Source organism: Misgurnus anguillicaudatus, chromosome 21 (genome assembly GCF_027580225.2).
Source record: "Misgurnus anguillicaudatus chromosome 21, ASM2758022v2, whole genome shotgun sequence".
Lineage (NCBI taxonomy): Eukaryota > Metazoa > Chordata > Actinopteri > Cypriniformes > Cobitidae > Misgurnus > Misgurnus anguillicaudatus.
In genome coordinates, this window is record NC_073357.2 from 8,520,001 (window position 1) to 8,546,466 (window position 26,466).

The window sequence follows — 26,466 nt, forward strand, 5'->3', positions numbered from 1 at the left end:
GCGTTCGCCGATGGCATGGCGTTGCCACATTAGTCTTGAAGTGGCTCTCGAATCGAGTCAGCGCTCGTTTACGGCCACACCACCCTGAGCACGCCCGCTCTCGTCTGATCTCGGAAGCCAAGCAGGGTCGGGCCTGGTTAGTACTTGGATGGGAGACCGCCTGGGAATACCAGGTGCTGTAAGCATTTAATTAATTATTTAATTATTTATTCATATAATTTTTTTCCAGAAATGCATCCTTTCTGTAAGCGTTCGCCGATTGCATGGCGTTGCCACATTAGTCTTGAAGCGGCTCTCGAATCGAGTCAGCGCTCGCTTACGGCCACACCACCCTGAGCGCGCCCGCTCTCGTCTGATCTCGGAAGCCAAGGAGGGTCGGGCCTGGTTAGTACTTGGATGGGAGACCGCCTGGGAATGCCAGGTGCTGTAAGCATTTAATTCTTTATTTAATTCTTCATTTAATTTATTATTTATTCATATAATTTTTTTCCAGAAATGCATCCTTTCTGTAAGCGTTCGCCGATGGCATGGCGTTGCCACATTAGTCTTGAAGTGGCTCTCGAATCGAGTCAGCGCTCGCTTACGGCCACACCACCCTGAGAGCGCTAGAGAGCACACAGGAAGTGAGTTGGCAGCAATTTGGCGAGAGAGGCTCACCACATGGTTTTGATTTATTTTTTGTTTTGTTTAAAAGTTTTTTCATTTAATATTATATAAGTTAATTTTGATATTATTTCAAAGTGCTCCCCAACAGTGTAAACTGTTTGGGGAGCCACTTGTTTAAAAACAAAAAAAAGTAGAAGAAACATGGCGGACGATGAAAGAAAGGAAACACAACGAGACAAAGACACTGAAACAAAACAGAAGATGGATGTTAATGGAAAAAAGAATGACCGGAACAAAAGAACCTATGCAAAAGAAGCAACTATTATTGTGGATTTAAAAGAAGTGATTGATGGAAAAGCAGAGGATGTGATAAAAGCTGTGACAGACACGATTGGAGCAGGAAAATTAATAGCGGTAAGACCCAGAGCAGGAAAAGAATATGAACTTAGTTTAGTAAATGAAGAATCATGTGAAGATCTTCTGGATGGATTAATTGTCAAAAATCAGAGTTGTGAAGTAAGAACTTTAGAAACAAGAGAATGTATTGTTTCATTTATGCACCTGCCGGCTTATTTGAACAATGAACAGATTTTGGATAAACTTTATCAATGGCTTGTGATACCAGTGACAGATATAAAAAGAAGATATTATCCGGGAACAGATATTGCAGATGGTACAAGATATCTTAAAGTAAGATTTCCTAAAGACGTGGCTTCCCTGCCCTACAGCACGAAATTTGAGACGGCGGAAGGAGCACAATATTTCCGGATTATGCACGATCGTCAGATGAAAATCTGTCGACTCTGCATGGATCCGGGACATATACTCAAGGACTGTCCAAATTTTACATGTCATGAATGTGAGGAGCAGGGCCATTATGCTAGGAATTGTACTGCTGTTAAATGCCCGGATTGCAACAGAGCCTTGGTAAAATGCGAATGCTGGATGGAAAATAATAGTGTTGCAGAAAATCAAGAAGAGTCTCAGGAGCTATCGGATGAGGAAGAAGAATCACAAGATAAAATGGATAAGATGGACATTATAAATGTTGCTCCAACTGAAAGAAACACAGAACAAAAGGATGTACTAAGCAGTGAGGAAGTAATTGAATTGGACAAGAGAGGAAATGTTGAAGAAGGTGCATGTATGATTTCAGAGGTACCCAAAACACAACTAGATCTGCTGGAAAAAGATGATGAAAATCTGAAGGAAGAGAGTGATAAATGGACACCTTTGGTAATATCTAAGACAGAGATGGACAAAATAGAAAGGATGGAACAGGAAAATCTCAATGAGGATCATTCACTTACAAAAGAGATGCGGCATAGAAGAAGATCCATAAAGGTGATTCCGAACTTAAAAATTGCTAAAAAGAAAAGAGTGAGTAGAAAACTTGAACATATGAGAGCAAATGCAAGATGACTTAATGGAACAAGAAAGTACTGACTAATGGGACTGATATTTAATATGCACCTGTTTTTAAAGTGTCCTAAATTAACAGTTTTTATGGTGAAGTTGAAAAGTGTTGTACAGCAAATGATTGAAAACAGAACAGAGGACATTGATACAGAGACAGAATGGAATAAGATTTTTATTTGGTTATAATGGAAGTAAAACAAAAGTTGTTAATTTGTTTTTATCTGTTGCAATAACTGTTATCTGGGAAAGAAGAAACATTGTAAAAAAGAAACGTGATGCTAATATAGATATCTGGAAAATGTACAAAAGGAAATTAGAACAATATGTAAAAATGGTAGAAGAGTACTTTCAATGGCAACAGAACACTGATAATTTCAGACAAATATTTGCAACAAATAATCTATGTATTGTGAACACCACAGAAGGTTTTAAATTGAAATTGCCAAAATGATCATGATGTTTTATAATTGCTACATAATGTGTTATTTTGTTTTAATTTTCTCTTTTAATATATTTCTTTGGCTTTTTCATTTATTTATTTATTTATTTATAATTTTTTTTGGTTTTTAAAAATGTGACTGTAAAAATGATGTATGTACATGCAGATTTGTGAAATAAAAAAAAAAAAAAAAAAAAAAGCAAGCCCGCTCTCGTCTGATCTCGGAAGCCAAGCAGGGTCGGGCCTGTTTAGTACTTGGATGGGAGACCGCCTGGGAATACCAGGTGCTGTAAGCATTTAATTCTTTATTTAATTAATTATTTATTCATATAATTTTTTTCCAGAAATGCATCCTTTCTGTAAGCGTTCGCCGATGGCATGGCGTTGCCACATTAGTCTTGAAGTGGCTTTCGAATCGAGTCAGCGCTCGCTTACGGCCACACCACCCTGAGCAAGCCCGCTCTCGTCTGATCTCGGAAGCCAAGCAGGGTGGGGCATGTTTAGTACTTGGATGGGAGACCGCCTGGGAATACCAGGTGCTGTAAGCATTTAATTCTTTATTTAATTAATTATTTAATTATTTATTCATATAATTTTTTTCCAGAAATGCATCCTTTCTGTAAGCGTTCGCCGATGGCATGGCGTTGCCACATTAGTCTTGAAGTGGCTCTCGAATCGAGTCAGCACTCGCTTACAGCCACACCACCCTGAGCGCGCCCGCTCTCGTCTGATCTCGGAAGCCAAGCAGGGTCAATGCGGCTCAGGTGAAAGAAGTTAAAGCTGAAGATGTCATCAATTCTTTGAAAGAAAAAATTGGAGTTACAAACATTTTAGCTGTGAGACCAAGAGCAAACAAGGAATATGAAAAGACACTGGAAAATGAGAAAGTATGTGAAGTTCTTAAAGAAGGTCTTATTATCAAAGAAATTTTGTGTGAAGTAAGAAGCTTACAAACAAAGGAATGCATTGTTTCCTTCATGCACCTGCCTGCTTATATTTCTGATGAGACTATAACAAGTAAGCTATATGCGTGGGGAGTAACACCAAATTCAATAATCAAAAGGAGATATTATCCAGGAACACAGATCACAGACGGCACCCGTTATGTGAAAGTAAAGTTTCCTAAAGAAGTACCATCACTCCCTTACAGTACACGATTTGAAACAGCAGAAGGGGAGCAGTATTTCAGGGTAATACATGATCGTCAGATAAAACTCTGCAGATTGTGTATGGGGCCTGGACACATAATGAAGGACTGTCCGGAGTTTAAATGTCATAACTGTGGAGAGACGGGGCACTTCGCCAGAGAATGTGATGCAGTGCGTTGCCCAGATTGTAAAAAGGTGCTAGTGAAATGTGAATGTTGGTGGGAACAAGAAAATGAAGCAGGAAAAGAGGCGGAAGATACTAAGGATGTCCAAAATGATGATGAAGACGATGAGGAATATACAGAAGCAATGGAAGAGGAGTTGGTGGAGGAGGAAGAACAAAAGGGAGATACAGTGGAAGAGGATGTGGACAATGAAAATGAGGATGAAGGATTAAAGAGTAAAGAAGGCGAACAAGAACTATCAAAAATACAAGAGGAAGAAGAGGAGATGGACAGAGATGAAAGAAGTGACATTAAAAAAGACTGGGAAGAGGTGACAACCAGAAGAAGACAGATAAGGGTAAGCCCAAATGTTGAAAAGGCTAAAAGAAGACACTTAATGGGAATAAAAATCAAAGAAAAATAAATAAATAGAAGAGGACAAAATGAGAACAGCTTTGAAGTGTTATCTGGAACTGAAGACGAAATTGAATGAGAAGAATCATTTGGATTATTTTAATCTTAATGGTGCTGAACATTGCCACAATTAATGTGAGGGGTTTATTGGACTATGAGAAATTTGAAAAGTTAAGAATTTTGTAAACTGGCAAATATCTTAATGATTCAAGAGACAAATTGGAAGGAAGAAGTAATGAATAATTTTAAAAAGAAATGGAAAGGAGAGGTCTTTTACAACAATGGGGATGGAAGAAAAGGGAGAGGGGTAGCAATATTAATTAAAAAAGGAGTGTGTGAGAATGTGAAGGAGGTTTATAATGATGGTGAAGGTAAATGTATGGCAATAGAAATGAATGAAGAAGGGGATAGAATTGTTTTATGTAATGTTCATGCACCTGTAGTAGAAAAAGAAAAAGTAGTATTTTTTAACACATTAAGGGCATTAATTGAAAAGTGGGGAAAGGTTTTAATAATGGGGGATTTTAACACTGTATTTGGCAAAATGGATATGGCAGAAGGGATGATTTTCAAATCGGATAGAGGAAGAAAAGAGCTTAAAAGTTTGATGGAAGAAAATTACCTAGTGGATATTTGGAGAGAAAGGAATGAAGGTATCAAAGAATTCTCACGAGAACAAATAGTTAAAAATTTTATTTTTAGAAGCAGAATAGATTTTATGATTTGTAACAGGGACTTTATGAAAGTAGTTGATAATATTTATTATAAAGAAACGTCTCTTAGTGATCATAAAGTTTTATGGGGACATATGGATCTAAGTGGAGTGAAGAGGGGGCCAGGCTTGTGGATTTTAAATACAGAACTTTTAAAGGAGGTGGGTTTTAAGAAAAGAATTAAGGAATTGATAAAAGAGGAACAAAAAAACTTCAATATACAAAGAAGATAAGATAATATGGTGGGATAATGTTAAATACAGAATATGGAAATATGCAAGAGACTTGAGTAAATTAGTGCAAAGGGCAAAAACTGCTAAGGAGAAAGAAATAAGAAATGAATTAAAACAGATTGTAAATGAAGGAGGAGAAAACATCCAAAAAACATTCATATTAGAAGAAAAACTAAGAGAGATAGAGGAGGAGCCAAAAGTCAAATAAAGTGTAATGGGTTTTTAACTGAGGCCTTTAGTATAACTAGATCCATTAGACAAGGATGTCCATTGTCAGCTCAATTGTATAGTCTTGTGGCTGAAACGCTCGGGCTGGCAATAAGAGAAGAAAAGGAAATTAAGGGGATAGATCTAGAAGAAAATGAAGAACTACAAAAAATATACCAATATGCAGATGACACCACATTAATAGTGAGAGATATTAAAAGTGTCAGGAAAGCAATGGAAATTTTAGAAAAATATTGTAAAGGTTCAGGGGCAAAAATAAATATACAGAAAACAGCTTATATGCAAATAGGGGAGGGAGAAAAAATTGAAAGTTTCTACCCATTTAATAATGAAGAAAGCTTGAAAATTTTAGGGGTAAGAATTGGAAAAAATGAAAAAAATATGAGGGATTTGATCTGGGAAGAAGTGGTTGGAAATATGGAAAGAGTTTTACATTTTTGGAAACAAAGAGATCTAATGTTAAGAGGAAAAGTATTAGTTTTAAATGCACTTATGTTGGCTAAAATGTGGTATGTGTTGGGGGTTACACCTTTACCAACAAACACAACAAAAAGAATAAAAGCAGCAGTTTTAAATTTTTTATGGGATTCTAAACCTTCAAAAATTGCATATGAAACAATAATAGGGCCAGTGGAAGAGGGTGGATTAGGTTTACAAGATCCGGATTTAAAGAAAAAGAGTTTTAAAATCAAAACAGTTAAAAGGTTTTTAAATGATGAAAATCAGGAAGAATGGAAAAAGATAATGAGGATATTTTTAAACAAGTGTGGAAATATGGGAATAGGTTCAGATATTTTGTGGATGAAATTGAAGCAAACTATGATAACTGGAATACCAGAATTCTATGTGGAAGTTCTAGAAGCATGGAGGGACTTTAAAAAACACTTATGTGTAAAGCCGGGGAAAAGAGAGGAATTCTTAAATCAACCACTGTTTTTAAATGAGAATATATTATTCATGGATAAAGAACTGTATTTTAAATAATGGATTAATGCTGGTTTCAAGAGAATTAGAGATGTTTTATATGAAGTAAAAAAAGGATTTCTACCCTTGTACGCCATTATAGATGAAATAGAAGAAGTTGAAGATACCGTTAATGTGAAAATCATAGAAAAACAATATAATCAGGTAAAAGAAGCAATTCTAAAACACTGGATTGAGCAACAAGAGATAAAAGGGAATAATGAAGAAAACTTTAAGATATTTCTAAAAGAAAAGGGAGAGGACGCCCTTTTTAATCAATGTAATGTTAAAGGCGGAGTCCACGATGTTTGAAAAACGCTTTGGAAAAGAAGACGGGCCGACTACCAAAACACACTTATAGCCAATCAAATCAAATCAAATGCCGGGTTGCGTATGTGTGGGGCGGGTCTATCAACAGAAGGTTCAGATTCTATTGGGGTAGGGGCGTGTTTGTTTAGATGATTTCAAATATCAACATTTGCTTTCAAACATCATGGACTCCGCCTTTAAGGATTTTTATGTCCTTTTTATAAAGGAGGCTTTTAAGGAGCCTATAGCTTCACAGTTCTGGGAAAAAGTTTTCAATGATATTGACAAGAACATCTTATGGAAAAATTTGAGAAAATGGTATATGGATGCAAGGATGGAAAACTTGGACTTTTGTATAAGGCATAACATTGCATTCTCAGAATTAAAGTTGTATAAAATTGGGATGGTACAAAGTCCCCTATGTAAAGTTTGTTTAGTAAAAGATGAGGAAATTTTGCATATGTTCATATCCTGTACAGAACTACAGACTTTTAGGTTAAAGATAAAAAATGTGGTAAAAGTATTGATGGGTGAGAAAAGTGTTGACATCGAGAATGAGCAAAGATGGAATTGTGTGTTTTTATTTGGTGTCAACACAGAATGTGAAATGTGATAAATGTATTTTTAAGTATATCGTGTAGAAGAAACTTAGTAAGAGAAAGAGGAAAGAAAATGGACCTGTGGGTTAATTATAAAAGAAAATTGGAAGAATATGTAAAGAAGCTGGATTTTGATAATGAAGGTAAATTGGAAGTAATTGATAAGTTAAAATTGAAGAATAATCCCTTTGTAAAAAATACACTGAATGGTCTGGAATTGCAACTGTAAAAACAAGTTACAATGTCTTTCATTTTTATTTTTACTCCTATTTTACTCCTATGCTATGTATGATAATGTGAATACATTGTGTTGTAAACAGAGATTTGTTTGAAATATAAAACAAATAAATAAAAAAAGCACGCCCGCTCTCGTCTGATCTCGGAAGCCAAGCAGGGTCGGGCCTGGTTATTACTTGGATGGGAGACCGCCTGGGAATACCAGGTGCTGTAAGCATTTAATTATTATTTAATTATTTATTCATGAATTTTTTTTCCAAAAATGCATCCTTTCTGTAAGTGTTTGCCGATGGCATGGCGTTGCCACATTAGTCTTAAAGTGGCTCTCGAATCGTGTCAGCGTTCGCTTACGGCCACACTACCCTGTGCACGCCCGCTCTCGTCTGATCTCGGAAGCCAAGCAGGGTCGGGCCTGATTAGTACTTGGATGGAGACCGCCTGGGAATACCAGGTGCTGTAAGCATTTAATTATTATTTAATTATTTATTGATATAATTTTTTTCCATAAATGCATCCTTTCTGTAAGTGTTTGCCGATGGCATGGCGTTGTCACATTAGTCTTCAAGTGGCTCTTGACTCGAGTCAGCATTCGCTTACGGCCACACCACCCTGAACACGCTGATCTCGGAAGCCAAGCAGGGTCGGGCCTGGTTAGTACTTGGACGGGAGACCGCCTGGGAATGCCAGGTGCTGTAAGCTTTTAATTATATATTTAATTATTTTTTACATGAATTTTTTTCCAAAAATGCATCCTTTCGCCGATGGCATGGCGTTGCCACATTAGTCTTGAAGGGCTCTCGAATCGAATCAGCACTCGCTTACGGCCACACCACCCTGAACACGCCTGCTCTCATCTGATCTCGGAAGCCAAGCAGGGTCGGGCCTGGTTAGTACTTGGATGGGAGACCGCCTGGCAATACCAGGTGCTGTAAGCATTTAATTATTTATTGATATATTTTTTTTCCATAAATACATCCTTTCTGTAAGCGTTCGCCGATGGCATGGCGTTGTCACATTAGTCTTCAGGTGGCTCTCGAATCGAGTCAGCACTCGCTTACGGCCACACCACCCTGAACACGCCCGCTCTCGTCAGGTCTCGGAAGCCAAGGAGGGTCGGGCCTGGTTAGTACTTGGATGGGAGACCGCCTCGGAATTCCACGTGCTGTAAGCATTTAATTATTTATTCAACAAATTTTTTTCCATAAATGCATTCGTTCTGTAAGCGTTCACCGATGGCATGGCGTTGTCACATTAGTCTTCAAGTGGCTCTCGAATCGAGTCAGCACTCGCTTACGGCCACACCACCCTGAGCACGCCCGACTTGGTACGTTCCAGGAAGTGAGTTGGCTGCAGTTTGGTGAGGAAGGCTCACCACATTTTTTGTAGTTATTTTGTTTGTTTTATCACTTTATTTAGAAAGAATTTTATTTTATACAAAGTTTTTTTCTTTATTCCTCCCAGCAGCGATCGCTGCTTGGGGGGGTAGAAATTTATTTTTGGTACTTGTGCCTTTCTTTTTATTCAAACACAATTGTTGGACAGACTAATGGCATCGAAAATGGATATGGATGAGGAAACTAATAAACAAACACTGCATTGTCTCGTTTATGCACTTGCCCGCTTACATAAGCGATCACAAAAGTTTAGAAAAACTTGAAGGGTGGGGAGTTATCCCCATTTCGGCTACTAAAAGACGTCTTTATCCGGGCACCACTATCGAGGATGGGACAAGATTTGTTAAAACAATGTTCCCAAAGGAGGTTACCTCTCTCTCCTACAGTACTAAGTTTGATACGGCTGAAGGGCTTCAATATTTTCGGGTGATGCACAGCCATCAGGTTAAAACCTGTCGGCTGTGCATGTGCCCAGATCATATAATGAAAGATTGCCCTGCTTTCTAGTGCTATATATGTGACGAGAGAGGACATTTTGGGAGAGATTGCACTGCGATAAGGTGTATGGATTGCAAAAAGGCTCTAAACAAATGTGAATGTTGGTTTGAAAATGATGATGAGCATTGTGCTGGCGAGCAAGTGCATGGGCGAGAAAACGTAATAGATTCAGAGGCTCTCTCTACAAAACAGATAAGAATCGATGGAACTGCTGAATACAATGACAATGTTGAACAAATGGAGGATCAACACAAACTTTGACATCAAAAGCCAGACATTGAGGTGGGAACTGTTACTGATAAGACTGTGGAAAGTACGATGGATATATTAGACAAAGAGGAAGAAGGGAGGGAAAGACAGAGGATGGAACTTAAAGAGCCAGAGGAACAATCTTCACAAGAGAGTTGGCGGACTGGATGGAGATGAGAGCTCTAACAATGATAAAGAAGAACATGCTGGATTATCAGTGAAAACCTACAAAAAAAACAAGACAACTAAAGGTAAAGCCAAAATTAAAAGGAATAAGGAGAAAAACTCTTTTGCAAAATAGATATGAATGCTTAGAAGATATAGAGGACATGAACTAAAGAGAGAATTTTGGTTCATTTATTGTTTTCACTTTCTTTTTATATACTTTTTATTTATTTTTATTTCTCTCATATGGTTTTAAATCTGGTCACCTTTAATGCCAGAGGACTTTTAGACTTTAACAAATTTGAAAAAGTGAAATAGATGTTTAAAAATGAGGATGAGATTTTGTTGCAAGAAACAAATTGGAGAGAAACACATATATGTGAAATTAGGAAGAGATGGAATGGTGATATTTTTTACAACAATCAAGACAAGAGCTATGGCAGAGGGCTGGCCTTTTTAATAAAGAAAAACAAGAACATTGTTTGTAAAGTGGTATATAAAGATAATGTTGGGAAGTGTTTAGCCATTGAGATGGAATATGAAGAAAACAAAATAATTGTGATAAATGTACATGCACCTAATGAGGAGAAGGAAAAGAAACAGTTTTTTTTTTTATAATTTAAGGACGGTTTTACTCAAGTACAAAAAGGCCATTTTGATGGGGGATTTTAATACAGTTTTAAGCAATATAGATATGGTGGATGGTATGGTTTTTAAAACTGATACAGGAAGGAAAGAATTGAAAATCAATAATGGAAACTTACAAACTAATTGATGTGTGGAGAGAAAGGAACGGGAAAAGAAAACAATTTTCTAGAAGACAAATGGTTGGGGGTTTTATATGTCAAAGCAGAATTGATTTTACTTTATGCACAAGAAACCTAGAAGGATTTATTGACAAAATAAGATATGAGGGAACTAGTTTAAGTGATCACAAATCAATGTTTATGCAAATTGATTGGAGTAAGCGTAAGAGAGGTCCAGGGGTTTGGGCTTTAAATGTGGAGATTTTAAAAGGGGAAAGTTATGTACAAGATATAAAGGAGCTCATAGAAAACGAAAAGCATAATGCAATGTATATGGAAGACAAAAGATTGTGGTGGGAAAATGTCAAGTACTTCGTGAAAATTCACACAATAAAGATATGCCGATTGATAGAGATAGGGGTAAAGCAATAAGAGAGAATTTAGAAAAGGAGTTAAATCGGAATGAGAAGGATATAAGAAAATAAAAGATCTAGAAGATCAACTTAAAGAATTAGAAGACAAGAAGTATGAAGGTGCAAGGTTGAGAAGTAAAGCGCAAAATGTAATTGAAGGAGAAAAGTGTACAAAGTTTTTTTTTCGATCTACAAAGAAGGAAAGGAAATGCGGAAACAATAAAAGTAGTTAAAAAGAAGAATGGAGAAGAAGTTGAAAGGAATGAAGGTATTTTAAGAGAAATTAAAATATATTATGAGAAATTATTTACAACAGATAGTTACGGAAGCCGAGAACGGCCATGGACTTTTATTTTTATTTTGTATGGATTTATTTTTTTTAAGCACTGTTATCTTGTAATAACAACTTATTAATTCGTTATCACGATATAACAAAGTTTGTTTTCTCGAGATAACTAATTAATTATTTAGTTATAACAAAAAAAATAATTCGTTATCTCGATATAACAAAGATTGTTTTCTCGAGATAACGAAATAATTAATTCGTTATAACGACATAACAAATATTGTTTTATCGAGATAATTTTTTTAATTATTTTTTTTTATAACAATAATGTGTTCGTCTTGAATTCGTGCGGATGCGCTCGCGCTGCCACCACGGACTGCTTCCTAGCGCCACTGGCTGCAGCAAGCTCTATCCTATCGGTAAGTTGTGCGATCCATTTTGTACACGTTTATTTGTTAGTTGACTGGGTGTGTTTAGGGTTTAGCAGATGGGAGGCTGATCTTGTTTAGCAGATCTTGTTTAGCAGATGGGAGGCTGACAAACTCTTAGCTAGCTATATATCCGACTGCTTCAACTAAGGTAACGTAAATGTAGGCGTACGGTTACTTAGAAATGTGATGTGAAACGTGATTAGACGTTTATTAATTCATTTAATAGTGCTTTGATATGTGTCTGGGTTTGTTTAGAGGCTACCGGTTAGCAGATGGGAGGCTGACAAACTTTAACTATCCGGCTGCTTCAAATTAACGTAAATGTAACTTAGGCTAACCCTAACTTAGCAATGTGTTGTGAAACGTAATTAAATGTTTATTAATTATTTTAATAGTGCTTTGATATGTGTCTGGGCTAAGTTAACGGATGGAAGGCTGACAAACTCCTATCTGTCCTGGCCGGCTGCCTCAGCTAAGGTAAGTAACTGTAGCTAGGCTAATGTTAATTAAGCAATGTAAGTTAATGTGAAACGCGTAATTAAACGTTTATTAAGTATTTTAATAGTGCTTTGATATGTGTCGTGATTAGTATTATGGTTTGATGCACAGCATTACAATACGGTATATGTCGAACGTCACCTGACCAAACCGGAAAACCGGTTGCAGGTACTTGCTATTGTAGCATGTTATTCCCTGCTAAAAAAAACAATAGACACCATCACAGAAATTCTATTGGATTTATTGGTTTTAATGGGAATTTTATTGGTTGTATTGGAAACTCTAATGGTCTCTATGGGTCTCTGTGGGTCTAGTGGTATGTATTGGTTCAATTGGTGGGACCATTAAATCCTGAATTTTGTAGTAGGTTTTAATGGTAAAAGCTAATGGTAATTATTATTTGTGTTCTGTTCTTTTTTGTTGTAATATCTGAATGTATATGAGAAGAGAATTCCTTTGTCAAAAGCTATAAAGTATAAAAAGTTAGTACATTTTCTTTTACTTAGGTTTAAGATGTTAATTAGCATTATCGTTCCTATAGCTCCTAAAGGCTTTATGTATGAAAACAGCACCATGTCAGCGTAGACCATACAGAACCGGAAGTGATAGAGCCTGTTTTCCGCTTTGGTCACGTATTACATGGTCAAATCAATATGTGGCTATTAAATAATCAGAAGAACTATGACCAGGGGTGCACATAACTGGTACGCAGGTACACATGAGCAATTAAAATAACAAATTCAGACTTCAGACAGGATGCCAGTATGCAAGCAATGGTTAAAACAGTGTGCAAATGCCAACTAAATTAATGTTTTCTTGCACTTGAGCAGACATTTTGACACAAAACAATCTCAAAATGCTGTGATTATAGTAGTACACAGTCTTTTACACCTTAAATGACTATAAGCAGTTGAGAAATCAAATGCGTGCATAACAATATATTGAATCTGTGCACTTAAAGTGATAGTACTCAAAAAAATAATGTGTTGTTACTTAACAACACCTAACTATTGGGTTCTGTCCAATACTTACTCAGCCATGGAAGCAACCCAGCATGTTTAGAGTGTATAAACTTGATGCTCTTTTCAAACCACAGACAAAGAAAATCATAATATTATTGTCTTGGTTGAATAACTTTTTATCTGATTACTTTATTCAGTTTCTGTCCTCTGCCTGAAAACTACAGACCAACCTGAAAACATGAACAGCACTGTTTATTTAATTTGTATGTTTGTTCTATTGTATTTATTTGTGCTATTGGTCATAATAAGATTTTTTTTATTACAAACCATTTACTTGTCTTTAACAATATTTGAAATTTATATTAGGCTAGAAGTTATTTATGAAGGTTACATGGGTTAAAAACAATAACCAGGCATATTTTATTTAGCCAACATTATCGTCTACTATGCTTAAAGGAACAGTGTGTAGGATTGTGGCCAAAACTGGTATTGCAATCACAAAACTTGTGGCTAAAACTGGAACTGCAATCACACAGCTAGTGGCCAATACACAAAATGACAACATAAATATCAGTTGAGGGCTGCAACTCCACTTTTTAAATGACAATATCCTGGCCAGACCACTGTTGTCAGTGTTATAAGTATTTGAAATGAAAATAATTTCTTAATTTCTAGTGACATATCAGGGCCATTTTATGATTGACTGATATAAATTTCTTACATACTGTTCCTTTAAACCAAACAAATGGCAAAGAGAGTAGTCAGGAGATTAGTGATGATGACAGCATGTAGGATGTCTGTGCCATAAATAATGTGAGTACCAAGCAACATCTCCAGCTACTCACTTGAGAACCAGGACAAAAAACCCCTGACTATGACAACCCTTTTGTATAAGGGCCAGCAGTCAAGAATTGAACAACTTTGTTGCAGTTGCTAACAATGACTTGCCTAGAAATCTAGACGTACCCTAGTGGCAGCAAATTTAATTTGTGGTTCTGGCTTGTCAGGCTAAACAATAACTAAATTTACTGTTGAATCCTAGAGATCGCCATGGACCAGTTTCTCTCAGCCTTGAGAGAAAGGGGTGTTCCTGAGGAGAACCTGGCAAGAATGGCAGAGGACAAGGTGAAGTAGCTACACAATCTTTGACAGGTCATAGGTCCGAGCGAGGATTTGGGAGAAACATGCGGGATTCTAAATTTAAAGAGGGTGCTAGAGTCTGTCAGGACGTCCCCCGCAATGGGGTGTAAGGTTCAGGGATGAAAACACGGCGCTTTTCGGCGCCTCCCGCTTTTTTTCACATCAGTTTGGTCTGGCCATTGTGCTTTCACACCGGCTGTGTTTGCCGAGCATGCAGTTTAATAACAGTATAAAAATCTCAAGTTTACATTATTTTACATGCATTTATGAGCAAAACCTCTTCAATAAGTGTTTTGACGTTGAGCAAACGTGATAATTACCAGGTACACACACACACACACACACACACAAGAATACACAACTACATACACAGACAGACACACACACACACACACACACACAAGAATACACAACTACATACACAGACAGACACACACACACGCACACAACTACACACAAACAAACACACTCACATACAGAACCACACACAAGTACACACACACAAACGTACTAGCAGAAACACACATAAAAATATACAAAACACACACACACACACACACACACACACACAAACAGACATACACAAACACAATATTACGCAAACATACTCGCACAAACACACAGACACAAACACACGTACACAACCACACACAATTACACACACAATTAAACACAAATACACCAACACACAGACAGACACATGAACATACACAACACACACAAAACACACAGACATACAAAACCACACACAATTACACACACACACACACACACACACAATTAAACACAAATATACTTACACCAACACACAGACACGCACATGAAAATACACAACATACACAAAACACACAGACATACACAACCACACACAATTACACAGACAAACACACAATTAAACACAAATATACTTACACCAACACACAGACAGACACATGAACATACACAACACACACAAAACACACAGACATACACAACCACACATAATTACACACACAAACACAATATTACACACACAAACATACTTGCACAAACACACAGACACACACATAAAAATACACAACATACAAAAAACACACAGACATTATACTCTACAAACAGTACAGTATGAATTAATCCTCTGTACATTCCTTAACCTAACCCTCAGACAAACCTACCTACCAAACTAACTACTTGTCTGTCTGTCTGTCTGTCTGTCTGTCTACCTACCTGTCACAAGGTGGCAATAATGACTTATGTCACAAGAATAAAATGATTATTTTTCCTTCCAAAATGTTCCTTCAGTGTTTTCTAAATAGAAAAGTTCTGATATAGGCAGAAGAGGATAGAGTAGCAAAAAAAAAATACTCAAGTAAAAGTATATATATATATATATATATATATATATATATATATATATATATATATATATATATATATATATATATATATATATATATATATATAGGGGAGAAAAGTGCCAAAAGAAGTGTTCTCTAGAGTCAATTGTTTATATGTCGAAGTCAATCTCTCTGTGAATAGCTCTTTTAGAGCCTTCTTTTTCTGACTGTGATTATGACATTATATCTGCTTTTGTGTTTTAGATCGATCAAGACATTGTAAAGTTCCTTGGAGAAGACAAACTCTCTGCTTTTATTCCTCGATATGGAGACCGTGTGTTTGCCAGAAACTGGAAGGAGTTATCCTCAAGTGAAAGGATAGAGGATACAGAGCAAAGGAAACATACTTTAATAAATAGACTAAGAGAGAAGATGAAACTTCCATCCACTGCCTCAGCCACAGCAACCAGCAGCTTTAAATCTAAGCCTACACTTCTTGGAAATAAGAACGCTGAAAAGAAGACAAGGAAAATTGAACTTGGCTGGTTGAACTACCAAGATTCTATGTACAAACAAGTAAGAAGGCCTACTGGGGGTGGAACAAGAGAGATAGTTGTAAGCAAAGATGATACTGTATCCACAATTATTGAAAAAGGGAAAACCCTTTTTTTCCCCAATGGTACATCGATGAAAGGAAAATTAGAGGACTTTGATGTCATGCTTTCTGTCATTGGTTCTGATGAGCCCCTTGAGGATAGCGTCACAGTTGGAAGTTTGTTAGAGCAAACTAATTACAAGATCCTCAGACTATACCTCTGTACAAAGCCAAAAGATTGTAGTGATTCTGAGCTTAGTGATGAAACAACAGACATGTCCTTTTCACCTGACACATCCAACACAATTGGGTCAGCTAAACATCCATCCTCATCCAGCCCATCACTGCTCTCCCCTACTCCTGTCAAAAGACCTCGGTACGGCAGTTGGAGTATTCCCAGTGCTACCTCAACACTCCACACAACTCCTGCTTCTCAAACATCAGTCCAGCCTCTTATAGATCTATCCAGTGATGATGAAGTTATTGTATATGAATATAACACCAACATGCCTTGTGAACTTGTCGATGGTCTTGCAGACACACTGATATACTCACCTCTACATGTCAATACCACAATAAGTCCAGATTCCTTGCCAGTTAACAGCCAACAAGAAAGTGGCACAAACACAGTCTCAGAAAATCAAATAGAAACAGTAGTGGTAGCTGAGATGGAAGAAGCTATTATTGACTTTGTGGATTCTGAGCAGGCTTTAAGTTCCACCAGCACGATGGCCACTGATTTCTTTGAAAATCCAGAGAATATAGTGGAGAAGCAAGTCATTGTGATCCGCAAAACACAGTGTGTTGTGGACATGATTAAAGCATTTACAGACGACTTCATACTGGATGCTAATATTTCAATCAGGCGTGTGCTTGAACGTGGTGAGGTTGAGGCTGGAGTTGGGAGTGGGGTCACCAGAGACTGCCTCACTGATTTCTGGGATATGTTTTATGCAACAAAGACCTGTGGAACCAACTACAAGATCCCAATTTTGTACCACAAATTCCAAGAGAAAGAGTGGACTGCTGTTGCTCGCATCTTGGCCTTTGGATGGCAGAAATTTCAGCTATTTCCAGTCCAACTTGCCCCTCCGTTCCTTACAGAGGCGCTATCTCTCTCCTGCTCAGACAATCTACTGGATGCTTTCTTTAACTATATCAGCGCAACTGAGAAGGATGTGCTAACTGAGGCCATTAGCAACTTCAAAGGGGCAGACATGGATGAACTCCTTAGCATACTCAGCAGTCACAACTGCTGTGTACTCCCAACTGAGGAAAATATACAGAGTCTTGTGGAGGAAATAGCCCACAAAGAGATGGTACAAGAACCAGCATTTATCATAAAGTGTTGGAAGCCAATTCTCAGGTCTATTGGAGAATCCATGAGTACGGAAGGACTGAAGAAGATTCTAGATGATCTCAAACCCAAGGCAAGAAACATTACCAAAACCATCAAGTTTCCAGAATCGATGTCACTGGAAGAAAAAAATACCTCAAATCATCTATTGAGATTTGTAAGAGAAAGAGATGAGAAGGAGCTTGGCCTATTCCTTAGGTACTGCACGGGGTCTGACTTGTTCCTATCTAAGACCATTAAAGTCACATTCACAGCAGAACAGCCACAGTTCGAAAGGGCACCTTTGGCTCACACCTGTAGTTGTTCTTTGGAACTGGCATCTAACTACAAAAACTATGCAGATTTTAGAACAGAATTCATCTCTGTGTTGAAGAGTGGAGTGTGGGTAATGGATTTGGCCTAATAAGGCTTTGTTTGCTTAGACAGCAAATTAAAAACTGCACACACATTTTGAAGGTTAGCAGCGTGATCTTTTTTAAAATCCACAAGTTCTATATGTGGAGAGCAGATGCATTGTCATAGTAGGAGATTGATTTTTCTTTTCAATTTATGATCTCTTTAAAATTCAGTTCTGACAGCTGACAGGGACTGTGGGAAAAAATCACAAAACAATTTAAATGTTACAGTGTATTCTTGGACAAGTTGTGTGTAAAAACTGGCCAACTGTTTGTGGTTGATGTTTTTCCATTGTTGTTAAAATTAAACTAGGGCTGCATTATGATTAATCGGGATTAATCTATAGCAGAATAAAAGTTTTTGTTTACATCATATATGTGTGTGTACTGTGTATAATAACGTATAGATAAATACACACACATGCATGTATATATTTAAGAAATGTGTACATGTGTATATACATTTGTATATTTATGTATACATTATATTAAATATAAATATAAATACTTAATGTATAAATATATATTCTTTCTTAAAATTATACATGCATGTGTGCATATTTATATATACATATTTATTATAGACAATTCACACACATATATGATGTAAACAAAAACTTTTATTCGGCTATAGATTAATTGCGATTCATCGTTATGATCCCTAAACTAAACCTAAAAATAGTTCATAAATTACAGTGTAAAGCTATGCAGATCTTCAAACCTGGAAGAGTTATATTGCCAGTAATGTTCTATGTTGTCAGTGTCAAATGTGCTATATATATACATTTTAACCACACTTAAAGTAATATTTGACTTAGACCTAGTTTCAGTATTCTTACCTGAAAAACTCAAAATCTTACAAGGAAATCTTGTAGTTTGTACAATTATTTTGTTTTGATTAATTTGATTTAGAATACCCACCTCCATAGGACCCTGCACTTTCTCGGGTCCATGTTCATGTTACTTAAATGAAGGCACTGGCTTATGAGTTTGCAATGTTTGCAAAGAAAATGTTTAATAAATTAAACTATGTCAACTGTTTGTAATTTGTAATTGTCTTTTTTAAACTGTTAATGTGTTGTGTTGACTAGTCGATGAGTCAGTTCTAATGCTGAATTAGTAATATCCTGGAAGATTACAGTAATTAGTAATTTCCTGGAAGAGTACAAGGACATATCTGATGAGCATGGTATTTAAAGAGCCCTACCTTACAATGATTTAAAAAAAAATCATAGAATGGACTCTATATTTGTTACACTTAAGGGACACAGACTCTCATTTTATGTAAACTTGTCTTTTGGTCCCAAATCTGAGAATATTTTTATTAAACCCAAACTACCGGTCAAAAGGTTGGGGTCACTCACTCATATTTTTTTTCATATTACAGAATAATAATAAACTTGTCCAAACTACGGCATAACACAAATGTAACTGTGAGACTCATGTTTGTGACTAAAAGCATCCAAAATAAATCAAACCCTGTTATATTTTATTATCTGAAGTGCAGTCACCCTTTGACTAGAAATTGCAAAACCGTACGCCAAGAAGCTTCTAAAATTTTAAATTTAGGAATTTTAGAATTTTGAGTATAGATGGAGTTCATATTTAATCTGGGCTCTTATTGGCTGCTTCAATATTTAGTGCAAGTCATCTATTTAAAAACTAATATTTTAAACTAACATTTTAGTTTTCAAATAACAGAAATTAATCTGTTTGGCACAGGTATATTTTTGTCTACAAAAGTAATTTCAAGCATTTAACCGTACACCAGATTAAATTATTTTTAAGATCATAGTTAACATTTTAGTCAAGTGACCGTAAACATTTGAACAGTAGTGTATATACAATTATGTGCAAAATAATAGCAGTGTAATAATAAAAGTGAAAAAAGTGCAGACATGTTATAGATTTTATTTCCTTATTTCAAATGTATTGAAAACATTACACATTCAATTCCAAATCAAAATATTAACAAAATTTACAAGTCTGTCTTGTTCTTGTAAAGTGAAACAAAGAAAACAAATATTAAAGGAATAGTCTACCCTTTTATTACCTCAACTTAGACAAATGAATACATATCTATCTTATTTCAATGCGTGCACTGTACAGCGCGTCGTGAATGTGTTAGCATTTAGCCTAGACCCATTCATTCCTATGGTACCAAACAGGGAAGCCACCAAACACTTCCGTGTTTTCCCTATTTAAAGACTGTTACATGAGTAGTTATAACAGCAAGTGTGGTGCCACAAAATAAAACTTTTTTTTGGTACCATAGGAATGAATGGGGCAATTTTGGAAATTTAGCTTATTCACCGCATCCCATATTCACCGAGTCAGATAAGTCCACACATAACTTTCTCATCTCCGCGCGCGCTGCAACTCCGTCTGACGCAGCCCCCACTAGCCTAGCACAAAGTCTGGAAGTGAATGGCCCCAGCCAGCACACCGCTCCAAACAAGCGACAAAACAACGCGAACATTTTCCTATTTGTGTGTTGTGATTTGTGTGGTCACACCGTGTACAAACAACAAGGTGATATGAGACACAGCCATCTTTTAACAGTATACATACTGGGAACTATATTCTCTAAAGGCGAAGCACTGCTACTTGGGCGGAGTGCTTTGCTCGCAGCACCCGAGAAGCCCTCTCGTGAGGAGCAGAAAGTTCGGTCAGAGTTGTGCAAATCACTCCGCCCAAGTAGCAGTGCTTCATCTTCAGAGAATATAGTTCCCAGATCGCTGTGTCTCATATCACCCTGCCACCTGCACACGGTGTGACCACACAAATCACAGCACACAAATAGGAAAATGTTCGCGTTATTTTGTCACTTATTGGGAGTAGTTTGCTAGCTGGAGCCATTCACCTCCAGACCCCGCGCCAAGCCAGGTTAGCGGTGCGTGCTTCAGAGCCACAGCACGCACGGAGATGAGAAAGGCATGGACCTACCCAACTTTGGGGGATACGGTGAATAAGCCAAATTCCCAAAATCTGTGTGTGTTCCTTTAAGTGCCTTTGCTGGTCCCCATTATGAATCTGGCCTACTACACAGAAATCACATTATCTTAGTAAAACATTTCAACACACAGCATCAATGGATGCAAATGCCAATGATACTTGAGAAATGTAAATTTTTAGAGAGGCATCATTGCTGGAAATGCCACCACCATCATCATCATCATCATCATCATTATTAGTACCATAGACAGTACATCTGTCTGTATGCTACAACAACATCAGAGATGAGGCTCTGGCAGGAGTGCTCTTATTAAAGGCCTCAGGTCTTTGTAAAGTCGTATTGCCTCTGTAGCGTTATGACACAGTGCTATGTTGTTTTCTTCCATCACCATCAAACAGAGCTCATGCAGGTCATGGTCGCAGGGAATGTCTGTTTTCCACAGACAAATGTCCTCTTGGAGAACAATTCCAACTCTTTCATACTGTAGTGGATGCAAATAATCTTGTGTATGATAGAGCTCAGGTACATTGTACATCAAACATGGTTTTCCATGATAATTAGGGTGTCCGTTTCCACCTGGTCGAATGCGATGGTTGTCCCACATTGTCACAACGGTGTCTAGCTCATTCTGCAACACAAAAACATGAGGATTTCAATACCTATGATGACTTATTTTGAAAATAGTACATGGAAGAAGACACTTTAGGCGCCTTACACCGAATATATCGTCATTGTGATTAACAAATGACTTAGGCAATTATTTTAGGAAGGTGACATTATTTATTATATCTCATTATAGCATAATAATGGGGAAATGCAGTAATGTTTTATGCTATGCTGGAGTTATTAGTAGAATAATACCGTGCCCCAGCTTCCAGCACCATAGTAGCCTTCATAATGAAGACAAGAGTATTGACTGCAGGAAAAAAAAGCCTACATATTGATGCAAAACAGGCTTGGAGAAGAAGAAATAAGTAGTTACAGAGAAAAAAGTCCAGAGAGCTCAGAAGTTTAGACACATGTTATGAGTGTGCTCTATTATGGGATGATTTTAGTCGTATTATGGTTAATAAATGCACACACAATTATCCATGTACTATAGATAAATGTGGTGAATGTATTTTACTAACTTCAAACAAATGCCATTTAATTTGAATCTATGGAATTAGGGATTTAATGATTGTGCAGCGATTTATACAAATACAGACATGTTTGCGAATAAACATGTTCTGTTCTGCATTAATAAATAAAAATTGCTCATGCAAAAATTAATCCATGCATTTGTGGATCAGAATACATGCATGCATTTATTGACATCTTGTTCGAATCAATCGTGCTTGGTTCATTTGGATTTTGGGACTTCCTTTTCGTAGTTTAGGTAAAAGCTACTTGTCTGAGCCTACAGACAGGTATACAAGTGGAGCAGGTGGCAAATTGATATTTAAGCTGGTTCATATCAAAACAACACAAAAAACAGCTCTGAGATGTAGGCTACTACAGGTACAAAAGTTGTCACTGGGACAGTACTCTTTCAAAAATGTACACCTTTGTACCCAAAGAGTGCATATTAGTAGTTCAAAGGTACACAGCAAAATCCCCAGTGTTAAATTAACACTGCTCAGTGTTTATATAGGTCCACACTACAGAGTGCAATCTGTGACTTTATCCTCTCTATCATCATCTGTGTTTGAAACCTAAAATTGCAGTTTACATCTTGTAGAGTTATTCATTAACTTAGGTTTAGATGTTTGCTTTGTTTTATTTAAAGTCCCCATTATGGTGATTAGTGTTTGTAGTTGGACTCTTAGTTGGACTTTTTGGCTTGTTTGTTTTTTCTGGCTGCTGTGGCTTTGTGTGTTTGAGGCATGTTTGTTGTGGCGAGGTAAGGGGACTGTAGTGCGGTTCTATGTTGGTGGTTGGGATATAGTGTCAGACATGATCTAAAAAATTGATTTATTATTTTAGTGTTTGCTTACTCACCAGAAGTATTTTTTCTGTCAATAATATGATACTAAAGTATGAGATCTGGCACTCTTATATAAGTTTGTCTTCTGAAGAATTTTGAAACACTGTACAATAAAAAATGGACAGACAGTTGTCTAATAGACACACAAACATTAAGAATCGGGGGATTGATCTCAACGATGGTGACAATAAAATTAAATGCTTTATGCTGCAATGCATGATGGGCATCAACAAATTATAAATCTCAGAATTCCCAGAATGCACTGCAGCATAAAAAATCATAAACATTTTGACAATTTTCTTTTGTCACCATTGTTGAGTGTCGTTGTATCAAAATCTTCAGGATGACAAAATGCTATGAGTGTGTAGTATCACATTACTGAGAGAGAAAGATACTTCTGATGAGTGAGCAAACACCAAACTAATAAATACATTTTCTGGATGATAATGTTTGACATTATGTATCAACCACCATAATAGAATTGCAACATGGTCTCTTCTTTGCCATAACAAATATGCTTTAAACACACAAAGTTATAGCAGCCAAAAAAACCCCGAACAAGCTAAAAATCAAGAGTCAAGAGTCCGGCTAAAACAAACACTGATCACAATAATGGTGTCTTTAAATAAAACAAAGCAAACGTCCAAACCCAAGCCAATGAATAACTCCACAAGATGTAAGATGTAAACTGCAATTTTAGGTCTCAAACACAGACGATGACAGAGAGAACAAAGCCACAGACTGCACTCTGTAGTGTGGACCTATAGACGGGTTGCACGGCGACGTCATTAACTGGTTGCGCGCGCAACCGAGAGGCAAAAAGAAGAGACGTGCATTGAGTTGTAGGCTAGTAGCTGTGTCTGTAAGTCAAAATGCCAAGGAGTTGTTGCGTGTAAAATAGTACCAACAGAGTCAGTGCTGGGTGCCTGATGTTAACATACCAGTAGATGCGACTATTACGTTACTACCCTAACATTATAATTCATACATGTATCACAGTAACGCTGCAAAAATAAAGACAGAAAAACAGATCCAACTAAAATCAAGTTTTATTTATATACAAACAATAAAGAACGCTTCAATAATTAAGGTTGTTGCAATAGCGAATCAGCTCACCAAGCGGGCTTTCTGCCTCCTGGATGCGCGCGCACCCTGCAATGTTTGTAAACTTGCAACCCGTCTATATATACACTGAGCAGTGTTAATTTAAAGGAAAACAACACCATTTTTACTATGTTCTAACTCAACTTAGACAAATTAACACATACCTATCTTTTTTCAATCGTGCACTGTACGGCGCGTCATGAATGTATTAGCATTTAGCCTAGCCTCATTCATTCCTATGGTTCCAAACAGGGATGAATTTAAAACACTTCCATATTTTCCCTATTTAAAGACTGTTACATGAGTAGTTACACGAGTAAGTATGGTGGCACAAAATAAAACATTTGTTTGGATCCTAAGAAATGAATGGGGCTTGGCTAAATCCTAACACATTCACGAGGTGCAGTAAAAAGATTAAAAGTGCACGCATTGACAAAAGAGTGGTGTATTAATTTGTCTAAGCTGAGGTAAGTACATAGTAAAATATTGAAAAACGGTGGTGTTTTCCTTTAACACTGGGGATTTTGCTGTGTACCTTTGAAGTACTAATATGCACTTTGGGTACAAAGGTGTACCTTTTTTGAAAGGGTACTGTCCCAGTGACAACTTTTGTACATTTATTTCTGAGAGTGTATTGAAGATATGGACAGTGGAGGACTTACTTGGATAATCTTAAGAAAGCAGAATTGGATGAGACCCTTGTCTATGAAATCCCCATTAAAGTCTCCAGTTGCCTGGAACTCCTGGAAGACGTCCCTCCAATAGCTTGCGTTCTGTCTCCTGTAGATCCCCCACCAGCTTTCGATCCGTTGATTTGCTGTACTGCGTCCTTGGAACACACACGGCCCATGCACAACGCCAGTCTCATCTTCTCGGAATAAGTGTTGCAGCCTATTAACATGAACATTCTCAGTTCCTAAATCCGATCGGATTATTTTTGGACACCCCCCGGGTCCCGTGACTGCATTCATAAAGTATGCTGCAATTACTTTGGGGTTACTATTGGAAGAGTTTGCTTGCATCCAGATTATATGACGCGAAAACCCATCAATGCATCCGTTTATTCCAATGCCGAAAGGAGTCAGCTTGTCATAAGAGTCCATATGCCATAAATAATTGGGCCCTGGGACACTATAACATCTTCTCCGAAGTCTTGTTCCTCTCCGTTGCTGTACGCCCTCTGGGTCAAGATGTGACTGAATCTCCTGAACCATGTCTCGAGTCACGCGCAGTCCAGCCAATCTGCACCTCTCGTGCATCATTCGGTAACCATGAAGACGACCCGGTCCTCTTATCTGGTTGCTAATGAAGTTAACAATCTCAGCAGCATCGCTTAACCGTCGTCTGTAAAGTTGTAACCGGGCTAGTCTTCTCCTTAAATGACGAGGACTAATCTGAAAGCCATCTCTAACAGAAAGGCACAATGCAATTTCTGCCTGTGTTAGACCTTGATTGTAGTACATCCTGATGCGTTGATCAATAATGTGATCTGCCATTTCCCTGGGACACACTTAGACCAGATAGTGACAGCAGCTCTGAAGGCTGAAATCAGGACAATCACATTAACCAGCATCAAACCATAACAATAAACACGGCACATATCAACGCACTATTAAATGAATTAATAAACATTACGTTTCACATTGCTAAAAGTTAAGGTTAGCCTACATCTACGTTACATTAAGCAGCCGAATAGAGTTTGTCACTTACCGGTAGCCTCTAAACAAACCCAGACACATATCAAAGCACTATTAAATGAATTAATAAACGTCTAATCACGTTTCACATCACATTGCTAAGTAACCGTACGCCTACATTTACGTTACCTTAGTTGAAGCAGTCGGATATATAGCCTCCCATCTGCTAAACAAGATCTGCTAAACAAGATCAGCCTCCCATCTGCTAAACCCTAAACAAACCCAGTCAACTAACAAATAAACGTGTACAAATGGATCGCACAACTTACCGACAGGATAGAGCTTGTTGCAGCCAGTGTCGCTAGGAAGCAGTCCGTGGTGGCAGCGCGAGCGCATTCGTATGAATTCAAGACGAACACATTATTGTTATAAAAAAAAATAATAAAAAAAAATTATCTCGATAAAACAATATTTGTTATGTCGTTATAACGAATTAATTAATTCGTTATCTCGAGAAAACAAAATTTGTTATATCGTGATAACGAATTAATAAGTTGTTATTACAAGATAACAGTGCTTAAAAAAAATAAATCCATACAAAATAAAAATAAAAGTCCATGGCCGTTCTCGGCTTCCGTAGATAGTTGCTTAAGTTAATAAAAACAAAAGTTGGAAAGGAAGGGAAAAAAGATTGCAATAAAAGTATAAGTACAGAAGAAATTGAAAGAGCTATAGGTGAACTGAATAAGAAGAAGAGTCCAGGAATAGATGGTTTGGGAAGTGAATTTTATATAGTTTTTAAGGAGGTTTTAAATGGTATTTTAAAGGAAGTGTATGATGAGATATTTAAGAAAGGAAAGATGAACTTGAGAATGGGTATGGGATT

The 26,466-nt window shown here is 37.1% G+C and overlaps 2 protein-coding genes, 2 non-coding genes and 5 pseudogenes across 11 annotated transcripts; 8 read left to right on the forward strand and 1 right to left on the reverse strand.

Moving 5' to 3' along the window:
- The first annotated feature begins 66 nt into the window (after positions 1-66).
- LOC141357227 (5S ribosomal RNA) lies at positions 67-185 on the forward strand. The gene has a single exon (XR_012363711.1). It is a non-coding gene; the product is annotated as a 5S ribosomal RNA (ribosomal RNA).
- Positions 186-314: 129 nt separating this feature from the next.
- LOC141353667 (5S ribosomal RNA) lies at positions 315-433 on the forward strand (annotated as a pseudogene).
- A 2,460-nt stretch (positions 434-2,893) lies between these two features.
- On the forward strand, positions 2,894-3,012 carry LOC141354215 (5S ribosomal RNA; annotated as a pseudogene).
- A 4,805-nt stretch (positions 3,013-7,817) lies between these two features.
- Positions 7,818-7,935, forward strand: LOC129417346 (5S ribosomal RNA; annotated as a pseudogene).
- A 128-nt stretch (positions 7,936-8,063) lies between these two features.
- Positions 8,064-8,171, forward strand: LOC129417593 (5S ribosomal RNA; annotated as a pseudogene).
- A 117-nt stretch (positions 8,172-8,288) lies between these two features.
- Positions 8,289-8,407, forward strand: LOC129416679 (5S ribosomal RNA). Its single transcript, XR_008635488.1, has one exon. It is a non-coding gene; the product is annotated as a 5S ribosomal RNA (ribosomal RNA).
- A 117-nt stretch (positions 8,408-8,524) lies between these two features.
- LOC129417463 (5S ribosomal RNA) lies at positions 8,525-8,643 on the forward strand (annotated as a pseudogene).
- A 2,948-nt stretch (positions 8,644-11,591) lies between these two features.
- On the forward strand, positions 11,592-18,958 carry LOC141349090 (uncharacterized). Of its 6 annotated transcripts, XM_073859428.1 has the most exons (5): positions 11,701-11,802; positions 11,910-11,971; positions 12,050-12,131; positions 14,157-14,239; positions 15,835-18,958. In XM_073859428.1, exons 4-5 carry the CDS (start codon positions 14,165-14,167, stop codon positions 17,923-17,925), a joined length of 2,166 nt encoding a protein of 721 aa, XP_073715529.1. In that variant the 5' UTR covers positions 11,701-11,802; positions 11,910-11,971; positions 12,050-12,131; positions 14,157-14,164; the 3' UTR covers positions 17,926-18,958. The 6 variants fall into 6 exon arrangements, with proteins under 6 accessions (XP_073715530.1, XP_073715529.1, XP_073715527.1 ...); XM_073859429.1 differs by lacking the exons at positions 11,701-11,802; positions 11,910-11,971 and adding an exon at positions 11,592-11,642; XM_073859426.1 differs by having other exon boundaries at positions 11,910-12,131.
- An 847-nt stretch (positions 18,959-19,805) lies between these two features.
- Positions 19,806-26,206, reverse strand: LOC129431402 (uncharacterized). 3 transcript variants are annotated; one of them, XM_073859661.1, is made up of 3 exons: positions 25,910-26,206; positions 24,606-25,485; positions 19,806-21,501 (listed from the first exon to the last, which is right to left on the reverse strand). In XM_073859661.1, the coding sequence occupies exons 2-3, from the start codon at positions 25,437-25,439 to the stop codon at positions 21,151-21,153; spliced, it is 1,185 nt and encodes a 394-aa protein (XP_073715762.1). In that variant the 5' UTR covers positions 25,440-25,485; positions 25,910-26,206; the 3' UTR covers positions 19,806-21,150. The 3 variants fall into 3 exon arrangements, with proteins under 3 accessions (XP_073715762.1, XP_073715763.1, XP_055045258.2); XM_073859662.1 differs by lacking the exon at positions 25,910-26,206 and adding an exon at positions 25,770-25,858; XM_055189283.2 differs by lacking the exon at positions 25,910-26,206 and having other exon boundaries at positions 24,606-25,821.
- Between the last annotated feature and the right edge of the window lie 260 nt (positions 26,207-26,466).

What these genes read in the sequence shown, in the direction of transcription:
- LOC141349090 (XM_073859429.1), top strand. Translation starts at nt 14,165, where the DNA reads ATGGACCAGTTTCTCTCAGCCTTGAGAGAAAGGGGTGTTCCTGAGGAG. An exon ending in CAAGAATGGCAGAGGACAAG is followed by an intron (nt 14,240 to 15,834) that starts GTGAAGTAGCTA and finishes TTTGTGTTTTAG; the next exon opens with ATCGATCAAGACATTGTAAA.
- LOC129431402 (XM_073859661.1), bottom strand. Translation starts at nt 25,439, where the DNA reads ATGGCAGATCACATTATTGATCAACGCATCAGGATGTACTACAATCAA. An exon ending in GCTTTCTTAAGATTATCCAA is followed by an intron (nt 21,502 to 24,605) that starts GTAAGTCCTCCA and finishes TTTGTGTTGCAG; the next exon opens with AATGAGCTAGACACCGTTGT.